The sequence below is a fragment of the Antedon bifida genome, chromosome 3 (genome assembly GCF_963402885.1).
Source record: "Antedon bifida chromosome 3, ecAntBifi1.1, whole genome shotgun sequence".
NCBI classification, from domain to species: domain Eukaryota; kingdom Metazoa; phylum Echinodermata; class Crinoidea; order Comatulida; family Antedonidae; genus Antedon; species Antedon bifida.
Window position 1 is genome coordinate 35,082,847 of NC_136228.1, and position 13,856 is coordinate 35,096,702.

Below are 13,856 nucleotides of genomic sequence, written 5' to 3' on the forward strand. Positions count from 1 at the left end.
ATCATTATTATTATAATTTTCTTTTGTAAAGGCAACTAAAATAAAATAAAATCCTGGTATTAATTTGTTGCAATGTTTTCTTTATTAAATTGATTTTTACACAAAGGAATAATTGTATGATTTTTTTACCAAGCTTTTTTTTAGGAACTTGCTGTATATTGCTTGATAAATATACAGTTGGAATCTATTTTATTAATGTACAGACAAAATGGAACAAGGAATCTTTTTCTAGTATTCTAGTCATATTTGTGCTATATATTAATGATATGTACATGTTGGAAATTGAATGCAAATTAAAACAAACACAGATTACTACTACCAGGGAAGAGTGAATTTTACTCTGTCCCTGCTACTACAAAATCAGTTTATATTGGCAAAATAAACAAGTTGTTTTGTGTTCAATTATTTATAATAATTTCACTAAGAAATTTGATGTATTTTAAATGTTTTTTTAACTTTTAAATGCCTACTTATTCCAGATTACTAGGATCTGTTACTGTTGGTCTTGGCGCTATCATAAAGTCCAAAACACACTCACAAGAAGTGAACCCTGTTTTGTTGGATGGTAATGGAAGGCCTACATCAGTAAGTACTTGCTTAATAGATTGTTAGTTCTCATTCTCTTCCACCCTTGCCTAATATGTTTGGATTTCTAGAAATTTAATTTTTAAAAAAGAATTTGGGACAACCATTTTGGACCAAAGAAAAGTCTTTTGGAAGAGTTTCAGGAAGAAGCAAGCAAATGTATCTGAAAATAAATGACCATTGTAAGAGAGTTGATAGAATCTCAATGAATACCTGCAAAATTTGAAGAATAACATATCATATATATGAATAATTCATGATATAAGAAGCACTTATGAGTTTTCAATGTCTTTTTTTATGTTAATGTGACTGGATAAATGTGTATTCAGTTACTCCTGGAAAAGAATACTACTTCATTTTTACTTGTTAATATTGTTTGTTTTTAGTTTCATCAAATTGTAATTGATTATTCTGAACTTAAAGATAAATAAATGACTTTATTTATTATTGTATTGTTGTTTATTATTTTTTTAGGCCAAAATCAAGCTGCAAATCAAGTATGCACCACCAAAAGGAGCAGGGAAGCAAGGTGGGGGAGGTGATGCACCTATCACAGCAGGTTCATTGGCACTTTTAATCTTTTCTTTCAAGGCTCAAAATATGAATTCTTGTTTCAAATCCTTACAAAATCATTTTTTTACAAATTTCGTTGGAAATAACATTTCATATTTTATGATCAGAAAAGGAGACATTAATGATGAAGATGTTGACAAATATGATACTGATAATGATTGCTTTTTTGATTATGATAAATACCAATTGAGATTATGATAAAAATATTTTGTTAATTTCGAAATGTTATTTCCATTTCAAAAACATTAAAAACCAAATTAATTCAATATGTTCATAATGTTCATATTTAAATTCATATTTTGTGTCTACGTTTGGTATTTCATGGAAAACAGGTTTGGCTTGTTCATTTAATTTTTTGGGTTTTATAATTTGGGTTTGTTTTTTATTTAATAAATTATTTGGTATTAATTATATCAATAAATTTGAAATTCTACCCAGGAATGATGATGAACTATATAACATAATTAACACAATCTATTTTTGGAATGTGATATTAATTTTTAATAAGTTTGCAGTGGTAATAGTGTATTTAATATTAGGTGAATCTACAATAACTTATAATAACTTCAAAATGTTGATGTCTTATTATTATTTTTATTTTTCATGTGTTAAATTATATTATACTGTATCAGCCCTTTTATTTTTATTTTCAATATTTTGGTCAACCTAATTATTACAGACAATGGTAACCAGTTTCCCTATACAGTATCCACTATAGCTGCAACACACTGGCTGTGCTTGCAACCAGTTTCCCTATACAGTATCCACTATAGCTGCAACACACTGGCTGTGCTTGCAACCAGTTTCCCTATACAGTATCCACTATAGCTGCAACACACTGGCTGTGCTTGCAACCAGTTTCCCTATACAGTATCCACTATAGCTGCAACACACTCGCTGTGCTTGCAACCAGTATCCCTATACAGTATCCACTATAGCTGCAACACACTCGCTGTGCTTGCAACCAGTTTCCCTATACAGTATCCACTATAGCTGCAACACACTGGCTGTGCTTGCAACCAGTTTCCCTAAACAGTATCCTCTATAGCTGCAACACACTGGCTGTGCTTGCAATAAGTCTTATTTTATGTGCTGTAAAATTTCATAGATTATACGAGAGGCTATAATACATTATTTTCAGAAATATTATTTTAAACTTTGACAGAATTGACAAGTCTATTTTATTCTCCTAAAGTTATATCCCCAAAACATCATAGTTCTGTTTCATTTGCTTGGACAGCAATGTTGCATAAAAACTTGCTAAAACTTTTAAAATACATTACTTCCTCTGAATTTTCCAATTTAAATGGTATACTTATTGTATGATTATCTACATATAATAATGCATGTTATATTTATACTGAAGTGGAACAATTGCGTGTTTATATTGTCATTTTTCTTTAGCATGTTTTATTATTTTTTTTACAAATTTTGCGTGAATTTTTGCATTTGCCTGCAAATTGAGAACCACTATTTAATATTAAGACTATACTTCCAACATAGAAATACTTCCTTACTTAAAATGTAGGATTAAGTAAGAGTCTTATCGTCTTACCTGACTTAGTATATAGATTTTGTTATGTTTCATGTGACATAATAAAAATTGATGTAGTGAATAAACAGTTTAAGAACGCACGTTTGAAACAAAAACAAGTTAGGTGTGAATAGTATTATTTGTATTATTATATCAACAATTAATAAATTGTCAGCAAAAATACATAAACCACATACAGACAAGATGTACTAACAAAGTTGGTATGATGACAAATAGGCCTACATAGCAGCCAAAATGTGCATTTCAGTTTCATTAATTTAAACTTGTCTAGTGAGACATAATTGTAATAGTACATTAGTAGCTTGCTATAATTGTATTAAATGTTGATTGCTACCAATCAGTATTAATCATATATAAATAATACGCTCTTTGATATTTAAATCATATGTTTCATATGCCAGCAAATTTATTTATCAAGTCGTTAACTATAACTGGTGGTAGTTGGCCATTTTGGATGTCGCTCAGCTAGGGCGTTTATTATTAGGAGTGTTTTCTTGGACTCTCTCGTCTGATTATAGGGTAGGAATTTTAATATTTTGAGTTTAAAAATCAAAATGTATTGATACATTGATAGGAATAATATTAATGAGGCTATGATTATAGTTGGTTTGAGATAGTGTACATAAATTGACTTGATAAAGTAGTAGATTCATTTCTTCAAATTAACACAATTTATTAAAACAAATTTAATAAAGAACTTTTACTAAATGTTTCTTAAATTGATATATAGACATGGACAGAATAAGTTATAAATAGAATAAATTGAATTATCAGTTATTTAGAGTTTTAGTAATAAGGGAAATGCCCTCGCAGACATGAACTGTAGCATAGTGAAACTACGACAAGCCCTACTGTATAGAGCGGTAACTACAGTGTAGTATTTGCTAACGTCATCAATTAGGAAGTTGCCATCATCCTCAAGAAGGAAGATCTAATTGCTCTATATGCAAATTAATTTGACATCTTTATATATTTAACTTTTAAATGAAACTGAAATTTGACAAACTAGACCTGTGACCTGTGACCTGCCGACAACAATTTTGATAACCACTCAGTTGTTTTAATGTATATCTAATTTTTGTCTGTTGTATGAAATGCTGACTAATGTACAGTAGTGCCAAGCCCATGTGACCCTGTTAATTTCATATTTTATTGTATGCCTGTTTGACTTTACTGCTTTTTGTTTCATACACTTTAACAAAATCGTATAATTTAATATCTCGCTATAAACAGTTAACTTAAGTTAAAACTTGCGCTTGAATATAAGTAGTAAAGTAGTTTTGTAAGAACTTGTCATTAAAGTATCTTTTATCTCATTAGAAACTCAGGGTGAGTTAGGATCAGCACCAGGAGGGGAAGGAGACGAGGACGGTGATATGGACATTGATCTTGAAGGTGGAGATGCCGGCGGGGGTGATGGAGGAGGAGGTGGAGGAGGAGTACCAAGGTACACTGTCTTAATACAATAGCCACATTTATCCATATTTTTAAAACTGTTTTTTCCAGATGCAACCGGTCTAAAGCTCTGTCTACACTATCAAACTTTATGTGACAAAAAATGTTATGTGCCCATATATGGACATGATGATGTCATATCACTACCATGTTTGGGGACATCACATTTGATAGTATAGACAGAGCTTTAAAGCTCTCTTAGCTTATTTGATTTCTCCAGATACAACACATAAACTGTTTGTTCCATATTTTGAGTTTTGCTTTGTGTAAATAAATGAATGAATGAATCTCTGATATATGTTGTATGTGTGTGTATTGAATTTTAAGTAGAGGTTTATTATATAAGCATGTTCAAAACCGTGTTAAATTTTAGTTACTTAGGCTTGCATTTTAATTTAGTGACAATTACTGTAAAAAAATATTTAATCATATAATTTAATCTTTTATTAAAAAGAATGGGCAGAAAAAGGAAAAAGAAGAGAGAAGAATTGTCAACAAAAGAAGCTGATTTCCAGATCAGAATAAAGATCTGGGAAGCACGACAACTCGCTGGTGGTAATATTCATCCTGTTGCCAAGGCAACCGTTTGTCAACAAACCAAGATGACACGAGTAAAGAAATCAACAAACAGACCTTACTGGAATGAGGTATCTACCAATCAAACTTATTATAATTCCTTGCGAAAATGTTCATCATAAATTGCTTTCAATATTATTCAACTTTATAACACCCTTTCTTCATTTATTTTGATACTTTCTTTGACCTCTCATAATAAGGCCTCATCAGAGAATGTAGCAAAAAAAACCGCAAATGTATATAATTACAAATATTACTAATTGGAAATAAATGTTATACAGCTGATTTTTAAATAACATTTATTTGTCAAATGCATTTGATATTACGCAATATATATTTATGAAAGGAGAAGATAAAATGTCTTCACCAAAGGGAGTTGGAAATTGAGTTCAATTTAGTTTCAAATATAATCAGCATTAAAAACTTATTCAAATGTTACAATTTATTAAAAGCACGAAGTTGAAATGGTCAAAATATTGTAAATAAGTGTTGACAAATATTAAATACTTTTAGTGCAGCCTCCATTATGTAAATTAGTTGAAAGTTGTATGTTTAAAAGATCAATTTTGATATTTTTAGGTAAAACTCCTATATAACATATATAACAATATGGATTAAATAAGATTACATACCATACGTTCATAACGACCTACAAAATTTAAAAGTAAATTGTGTATAATTTCATAAAACTTGTTTAATTTCACTCTGTAAACAACACCGCCTGATTTCATGTTATATGCTTAATTTTAGTTTATTGTTCTAGTTTATGATATACTTTCGATAGGAACCCAGAAATAAAGTTTGAATTATTACAATTATTAGTATGAACAATGAAATAAAGTTTAAATAAATAAATGACTAATATTTATCTAGATTTATTCAATCACATTTTTTTTTTATTTTTGAAAGATTTTCTTCTACAACGTACAAAAAAGCCCTGCTGAATTGGTAGATGAAATGGTGACCTTTCAGGTAAGACAATGATTAAATATCAAATAATATCTGAATACATTGGTCAGACAATTTACCTATGTAAAATGATTCTAATTAAATTGAGAACGCTAAAAAAGACAAGTAATTCTTAGGTAGGACTTATGTGGACCACTAGCCTAGCGTACATTGTCTCTTGTCAACCTGGCTATAGAGTTGGATTGGAAGAAAACAGTAGGTACTGCACCATCAGGATTATAATTGTATAATTAATGTGGAGTAGCTTTGCATCAGGGAGATAAACTAATGCACTAATTCCAGTTATCTTAACTCAATGATTTGCTTCCTATTTTAAATTCATGTAATATTGACTGTTGCACTTAAGTATATTTCAATGACTTGCATCTTTTTTCAGGTTTTTAATTCTCGTAAGCTTCGTAGTGATGCTCTGCTTGGAAGTTTTGCCTTTGATGTCGGCACAGTCTGGGATGAGCCAAATAAATTCCTGGCAAATAAATGGCTACTGCTCTCAAGTCCTGAAGATACACAAGGAGGTGTCAAAGGTTATTTACTTGTTAGTGTATGTATCATTGGAGCTGGAGATGATGCCCCTGTAAGTGTTTATACATTTATTTATTTTTTTATAGTGATTAGTGATTGTTTTAATTGTTAGTGAAGCAAATTATTTCAATTATTTGATTTTCCTTTTTTCTATATATTAATTTTAGGTTTTCAAGAAAGCAGATGATAAGTGCGACATTGAATCGTGAGTATTAAACAATTTATTTAAAAATAAACAACAATCTACTGTAGGCCTGACCTATGACATAGAAACAACACAACAACAACACAAACAAAACCTCTTTCTTATACCATAATTTTAAACAACTTTTTTAGGAATCTGCTAAGACCAGCAGGTATGCAGTTAAGATGTGGTTACTTCAAACTGAAGATTTTCCATGCTGAAGATATTCCACAAAGTAAGTAATGTTTGCTATATTAGGAGGTTAAGTTTGGGCTTGTAGTTAAGATGCTCACTTACTGATCCAGGGTCCTGGGTCCAAATCCTGTCAGAGTTTATGTTGAGCATCATATGTATATGTTTGTGAATGATTCTCACATTTAGGACAGTGAATTAATTCACTTATAGTTATCCTTGGCAATTTGCCTAAATATATTATTTTTAAAAAGAGATACCGATAACAAGAGTTGCCTCATATTTTTGTCCTACTTGGCCTGTAATTTAATACTTAGGACACTTTAAAGCCTTGAATCAAGCATTAATTCATTTTAATTGTCTTTTTCTTTAGTGGACCCTAGTTTCTTTGAAGGAGTTAAAAAGATATTTGGAGTTGCTGATCAGCAAAAAGAGCTGGTAGATCCTTACCTAGAATGTAAATTTGCTGGTAATAAAGTAAGAACATTATGTATATGTTATAATAATTAATGTTTTCCAATATGTCTGAATATAAGTATTACTATTAATTTTCCTTTATTTTAGTGTTTATTGTGTTCCTGGCTATATTTTAGCTTTTGGAAGTGACTGTTCATTTATATTATTGTATAACTAAAATAAATGTTTTGATTGATTGAAATGTTATTTGTCTTTTCAACCACGTTCTTAATATTTAAATGTTTGTAGCTAAAAACAGATGTGAAATATTGCAATGACCATCCAGATTGGAACCAAGAGCTCAGAGTCCCCATCAAGGTAATCTTTTTGTTTTATACTTCTTCTTCCCTAGACACAAAAATCTGCATATAATGCAGATGAAATATGAGCCACAAATGTGCTTAAAAAATAAGTACCATTACAAATGTTAAAAATGAAAGCATAAACAAGATTCACAATGCTTCATTAAATATTTGTTACTACACCTTTTTTCCATTTCAGTTTCCATCAATGTGTGAACGAATCAAACTGCGAGTTAGAGATTGGTAAGTTCTGGCTCACTTTGTCCTTCGGATGGAACGTAAAGCTGTGTGAAGACAATTAAAATGTTTTTCCAAAAGTGTATGAGATTGTCTTCCAGTGTGTTAATCATGGTAGGCACTGTGCTATGGCCGTCTTAAGTCATTTTTAAACAAACATAATGCTCTTTGTAACTTACTATATACGTCATTTTTCAGGGATCGACTATCGTCTGATGATTATATTGGAACTCGATTTCTTAACGTATCTGAAATTTCGTGTCCCGGAGAAGAAGGTATGTTGCACTAACTTTAAAAAATCAAAAAAAAACCCAAGTTGTTTCAAATCTTTATTGTTATTCTTGTTCATGCTTAAAAATATTTAACATATTTGAAAGGTAAAGTATTTACATTTGAAATATTCTGTTATTTAAACACTCAATGAAAAACTAAAAACCAATTATCAGCTATTAGCTTTCTCAATATCATAAGGGTATTTTTTTGTATTAGATTGATTAAAAATTTTTAAAAGAAGTTTTATTAAAAACAATGTTAGGTTGTTCAATTCACCTGTTTTTCCCACACAAACAGCAGAGGAAGAAGAACCATATTATGAGGACCAAGTACAAGGTGTATTATCAATTTTTCACCACCAATTCATTTTTTTACAATTCATTTTTGTTAACAGCAAGTTTGGTCGAAGGAAGCATGTGTTTTGTTGTCTTATTTTCTTGTAAATCAATGATTAGGTAATGAATATAGAAAATAAAATTTTAAATTTAAACATTCCATATAACAATTTCTAACCCATTGTAAGAGTAGAAAAACTAAAAGGATTAAAAAAAGAACGTAGGATTAGAATACATTTTTTTTTGTAAAACATGCACAATAAAACCACAAAATGATTTGCAGGTCCAACATTGATTTATAAATACAAATTTATAAATTAAATGAAAGTACATTAAGATTTGATAATTATTACTCAATTATTAAATCTAGTAGTTAAGTTATTTCACATTTTATTTTACTTTCTGATGTCAACATTTATAGCTTTTACACTCACACTTGAATGCATAACATATTAATTTATTAAATCCTTAAAAAGCATAATTAAATAAAATCTAATGTTTTGGTACCTTCAATTTTAAAATTTGTTCACATTTTTATTGTACTTATCTTTACTATTTAAACTTTTATTATTTATTTGTTTAAGTGATTGAATGTTTACAAACAAAAAGAAATGTTTTGTGACTAAAATAAGTAAAGTTTAAAACGTCAAATCCATCTAGTGTAACTTTTGAATTTGTTTTCTTTTGATGATCACGTTTCCAGATGATTTGGAGGAGGAAATCCATGCATTGATGGAAAATAAAGGAAATACAATAGGTAACAGTGATACAATCACTGGGAACAGGTTAAATGCATGGTCATTATTCATCACTATTTAAAAACTGGTTGTTTATCTAAAAAACAAAAAGTTCTTTCACAGTGTTCACCATCGGAAGGACTACACAGAAGACATCTGCACTTTTGGGATTACTTTGATACTATAGAGTAGCAGATAAAGCATGTCATCCTATTGTTAGAATCATTAAACTTTTAAAGTTACTATTATCTAAATTTTGTATGCCTATGTTCAGGGGTTAAACTCTAGTCATTTTTGTTAATATGAGATGTTAGTTTTAAGTTCATCTTTTTAACACAAACACACATTCTAATACATAATATCTGTCTATATAATTATTGTCTACTGTGGTTTTTTGGTACCCCTTTGCACTCATTTGTTTACTCCAGTCTACTCATAATCATTTATAGAGGGCTATTTTGTATAAACCAAATACTATTTCTAATTTATTCCTTTCACTGTCAGTTTTTTTACACAGGTTTTGAAGTACTATAATTCTTCAGTGGTGATATTATTGGACATTTTCCCAGTTGTGCATGTTTGTACAGAATTAGTATTTTTGTATATATGTTTCAGGTTTCAAGAGATTGTGAACAGCTCCCATGGCATTTAAAAAAAGATTTTTATTTAGTTCATAACACTAATAATTAATTACGGTATGTGCATTGTTTTTTTAAAAGGATTTTTGCCAACATTTGGACCATGTTTTGTTAACTTCTACGGATCTACAAGAGAGTTTACTGACCTTCCAGATCAATATGAAGACTTGAATAAAGGAGTTGTAAGATATTAACATTTTTTTTATTTCAATATTTCAAAATATTTATGCAAATATTTTGAATTAAAAATGTTATTAGTTTCTATGTACACTAATATTATTAGTCCGCCAGCCCAGAGATAGGCACCACTGGGAGATATGGCTTACGCATGTGTATCGTATCATGATAAGTACTACTACTGTATCCTATCTGCTACGCCCCTACGATCTTTAGGTCATGGGACAACTAGAAGATTATTTTGGATATATGAATTTTGTTTTGCCTATACAAGACGATCACAAATTTGTTGTTGTGTTTTAGGGTGAAGGTGTTGCCTTCCGTGGCCGTGTTTTGGTCAGTCTGAGCACAAAGCTTGGAGAAGAATCTGATACACCAGTGCTTGACATTGACCACAAGGAAGTTGTGTCCGTTCAACGTTACCTCCGTCGCCGCAAATACCGTTTGTACGGTGCCTTTCTCAACGCAACTATGATCAGCGAGGTTGACGCTCCAGTCGAGTTTGAGATCAGCATCGGTAACTATGGTAACAAGCTTGATACATCAATTGATCCGCAACCATCTACAACCCAGCCAACCAATGCGGTGTTCGATGGATGCAATTATTATTTTCTTCCGTGGTCCGAGACAAAGCCATGTGTGATTGTCAACTCTCATTGGGAGGACATCAGCTTTCGTCTGGACACTCTTAACATTATCTTGAAGAAGATTGATCGTCTTGTGAGTACAATCATTCAGAAATTTTTATGAAAAATTAAAAATGTTGCTGCTTCAGAAAATATAAATTAAATAAAATGAAATTTTGTATATAATGTAATACATTATATGACACATAATTTTGGCACTGTACAAGTAATACGATTGTCATGTATTAATGGTAATTGTGCACCAAACTTTTTTTTAATATTCTGAATTACATTTTTTATCAACAGGAGGAGAGTATAGCTAATGTTAGGAACAGTATCAAAGCAGGGCTACAGACAACAGAGGTAGCTGCTCAATTGATTGGGATGATAGATTCTCTCATTGCTGACTGCAGGTAAGTCTACACTATTAAACTAGTTTGACAAAAACAGTGTGATGTGCCCAAATGTGGTGGTTATATGCCCAAATATGGTGGTTATATGCCCAAATATGATAGTGATATGACATGTCCATATATGAGCACATCACATTGTTTTGTCATATAAAATTTGATAGTGTAGGCAGAGTTTTATTGCAAATACACTTTCACAAAATATACCTTCCTACATATCACTGTCTCACTTATTTTGCTATTTTTATCCAGTGTTCCTATCCCAACTCTTGATCCAATCAAAGACAAGTTCAATGACCTCGACAAGAAACGTTTTGAAATGCGACAAGCTGAGCTTGCCAGCGTTGTAGCTGATGCAACAAAGTTAAGAGAGAATGCCACAGATGTCAATGAAGCTTTGGATGAAGTGGATGGCTACTTGCGTCAACTGAAAGAAATAGCCATTGAGGTATATTTATTTTTAAGATACAGGTGTCGTAATATTAAGTTTGTTACTGAATCAAAAATTTACTGGTTCCAAGAATTTTAATAGGTTTAAGTTTATTATATTAAATTTAATGATTTTTAATGTATTATATATACGATTTTTAACATAAAACATTCAGTTCTTGACTGCAATATCAAGATGTTTTTATATATACTAGAATAAATAAAATAAAAAAATTAAATAACATTTTCTCTTTTTTAGCCTCAAAACAGCATGCCTGATGTCGTGATTTGGATGATCAGCGGATCTACTAGAATTGCTTATTACAGAATACCTGCATATGAGCTTCTGTATTCCTCAAGAGACCCAGACGCTTGTGGGCGTTACTGCGCCAAAGTCCAGAGTGTATTCCTAAAGGTAAGGTGTTCATATGATCATTTTGCATTATTAATTTGCATATGTGTGTTTAGCATGACTTAATGCATTATAAATAGTGCTAACATTTGTTAGCGACAATTAAGTGATATATACATCTTTAAGTTTAGTGAGTGACTTTATACACAAATGTTAAATGAAAGTGTAAGATTATTTAACAGCTATACATAACTATTGTATAATGCTTTAGAAGATATAAAGTTATAATAATAGCATAATTAAATTGCCATATACCACAGAGAAATAATTCTCTATGCCACCAAACTGTTATCAATATTACCTCCGCCTAAGTTTGTTTGTTTATTAATATTTGTATGTTTGTTTATTATTTAATTTCAATTGCATGAGAACATTCTGTATTTATAATCTTGGGTGTCCACCAATCCAGTATGTACACATAAGTATGTATAATTCATCTCACTGGTGTCATCATTTGTACATTTTGTTGGGAACTTTTTCTTTAGGAACCCGGAGCAGAGGAAACGAAACCAGATGAAAAAACACCACCTGGGGTATGGTTGCTGTTGCAATCCATAATTACTATGGCAACTGTTTCAAATTGAGTAGTAATCATTCATGAAAAATAAATCAAATCATTGTAACCAATATTATGATTGCTTACTATTTTCAAAGAGCATTATAAAATGTCAAATATGTTTATTAATTTCTTGATTTGATTTATAATTTAGAAAAAAATCATTTGCTCAATTTGGAACAGTTAGCCAAGTTATTTGTAAAAACGACATTTGCATAATGTCACTGTGTTGTTACTAACATAATAAAAGCTGTTGTCTCTATGTTTTCTAAAATTGCATGAAAGTGTATAGCAATTACATGAATTAATGTGTTTTAAATGAAAAGCATTTTGTTTCAGTGAAATGAATTTTTAATTTTAAATGTTGAAGTAACTATTAATCTATGTTGGTAGTTCTTTTAATTTATCAACCGTTCATTTGGAAACGCTCATGACCAAGCAGACTATTTCAGTACCTTCTGCAATCTTCTTTACATCTTGCTTGGACTTTTCTGCTTTTTACTTCCTATGTGTGTAAAGCCAAGCCTATCTCTGGATTAACACAATAAGTGGCAATCCAGTAACAAAATTGCTGTTAAGTACATTTCAACTTCAACTTCAATTTATTTTCCAAATTGCTTGAGATTAAATAATATAAAAGTTTGACCCTATATCATACAATCATGCAAAATAGCAATTCTATTCAATATTTAAATTGGCTGTTAACACAATTATTTAAGAATTATACAAGCACCAAATTTAAACACGCCAATTTTTTACTGTAATCAGAAAAACTCATTAATCATCTTGTACAATTAAATACTACCACTTTTGTATGTTAATTCACAATAATGTAAAGTTTTACTATGTTTCGAGTAGTACCACTAACCCCACTATTAAACACCATGATGATTTCTCTGACATCACAAACAAACTTATGTTAACAATGTCAAGTTCTAATTTTAGTTATACTTACTTTAACTGTTGTCTTTCTTAACAGGTTATTTTACTTTTAAAATTAATTATGTTAAAACAGATTCTAACTTGTACTACATTGTCAAGTGTAAATGGTTGGAGAACTAAAACAATAATATTGTCCTTTTTTAAAACTTTTTGTTATTACATTTCTGGTCAATGTTTTTATTGGAAAATGCTTTGTGTGCTTAATGTTCCTATGATGCTGTGTTAAATCTTAGAAATGCTTGATAAAATGTTCTGTACATAATTTGCATGTCATATTATGCAATTATGTGTTTCTATATATTTGTATTGTATTTTATGCTAATATATTTCTAAGGGGCCAAATTATTTCAAACTCAACACCAGATAAGTTATTATTAATGATTATTTATTAATATTATTTTTAATGACTTTAATTGTAGTATCCCGGCTCCAAATCCGATGTAGCCATAGGTGCAGATAAAATGCCAGGTATGCTTCGTATGAAGCTCTGGTTAGGCCTAGAATCTGAGGAGGCTAACTGGCAAAAGGAGCAGACAGATGGTAGTCTAGCAGTGTTTGCAGAGACTGTAAGTGTTGTAGGATATAGGGCTGTCAACTGTTCAATTCAGAATATATAACTTTTGTTAATAACAATTTTAGCGCTTTCAAAATTAAATATATTTTGTGGTAAAAATGTATAAATTTGTAATTAATATTGTTGTTTTGTTAATTTTTA

General features: G+C 30.3%; 1 protein-coding gene across 12 annotated transcripts in view; it reads left to right on the plus strand.

The window, feature by feature from the left end:
• Positions 1-13,856, plus strand: part of LOC144838464 (myoferlin-like) — a 66,000-nt gene that overhangs the window by 8,598 nt on the left and 43,546 nt on the right. For 10 of the 12 annotated variants that reach the window (XM_078693837.1, XM_078693845.1, XM_078693844.1 and 7 more), the window contains exons 4-22: positions 480-585; positions 1,060-1,144; positions 4,034-4,160; positions 4,623-4,815; positions 5,654-5,716; positions 6,090-6,287; positions 6,403-6,440; positions 6,572-6,654; positions 6,985-7,088; positions 7,317-7,385; positions 7,569-7,612; positions 7,805-7,881; positions 9,671-9,771; positions 10,070-10,486; positions 10,699-10,805; positions 11,055-11,250; positions 11,491-11,646; positions 12,129-12,176; positions 13,561-13,707. In XM_078693837.1, coding sequence (XP_078549963.1) covers positions 480-585; positions 1,060-1,144; positions 4,034-4,160; positions 4,623-4,815; positions 5,654-5,716; positions 6,090-6,287; positions 6,403-6,440; positions 6,572-6,654; positions 6,985-7,088; positions 7,317-7,385; positions 7,569-7,612; positions 7,805-7,881; positions 9,671-9,771; positions 10,070-10,486; positions 10,699-10,805; positions 11,055-11,250; positions 11,491-11,646; positions 12,129-12,176; positions 13,561-13,707 — 2,359 coding nt within the window. The remainder of the gene's footprint in view (positions 1-479; positions 586-1,059; positions 1,145-4,033; positions 4,161-4,622; positions 4,816-5,653; positions 5,717-6,089; positions 6,288-6,402; positions 6,441-6,571; positions 6,655-6,984; positions 7,089-7,316; positions 7,386-7,568; positions 7,613-7,804; positions 7,882-9,670; positions 9,772-10,069; positions 10,487-10,698; positions 10,806-11,054; positions 11,251-11,490; positions 11,647-12,128; positions 12,177-13,560; positions 13,708-13,856) is intronic. The other 2 variants (XM_078693843.1, XM_078693846.1) reach the window with 2 other exon arrangements.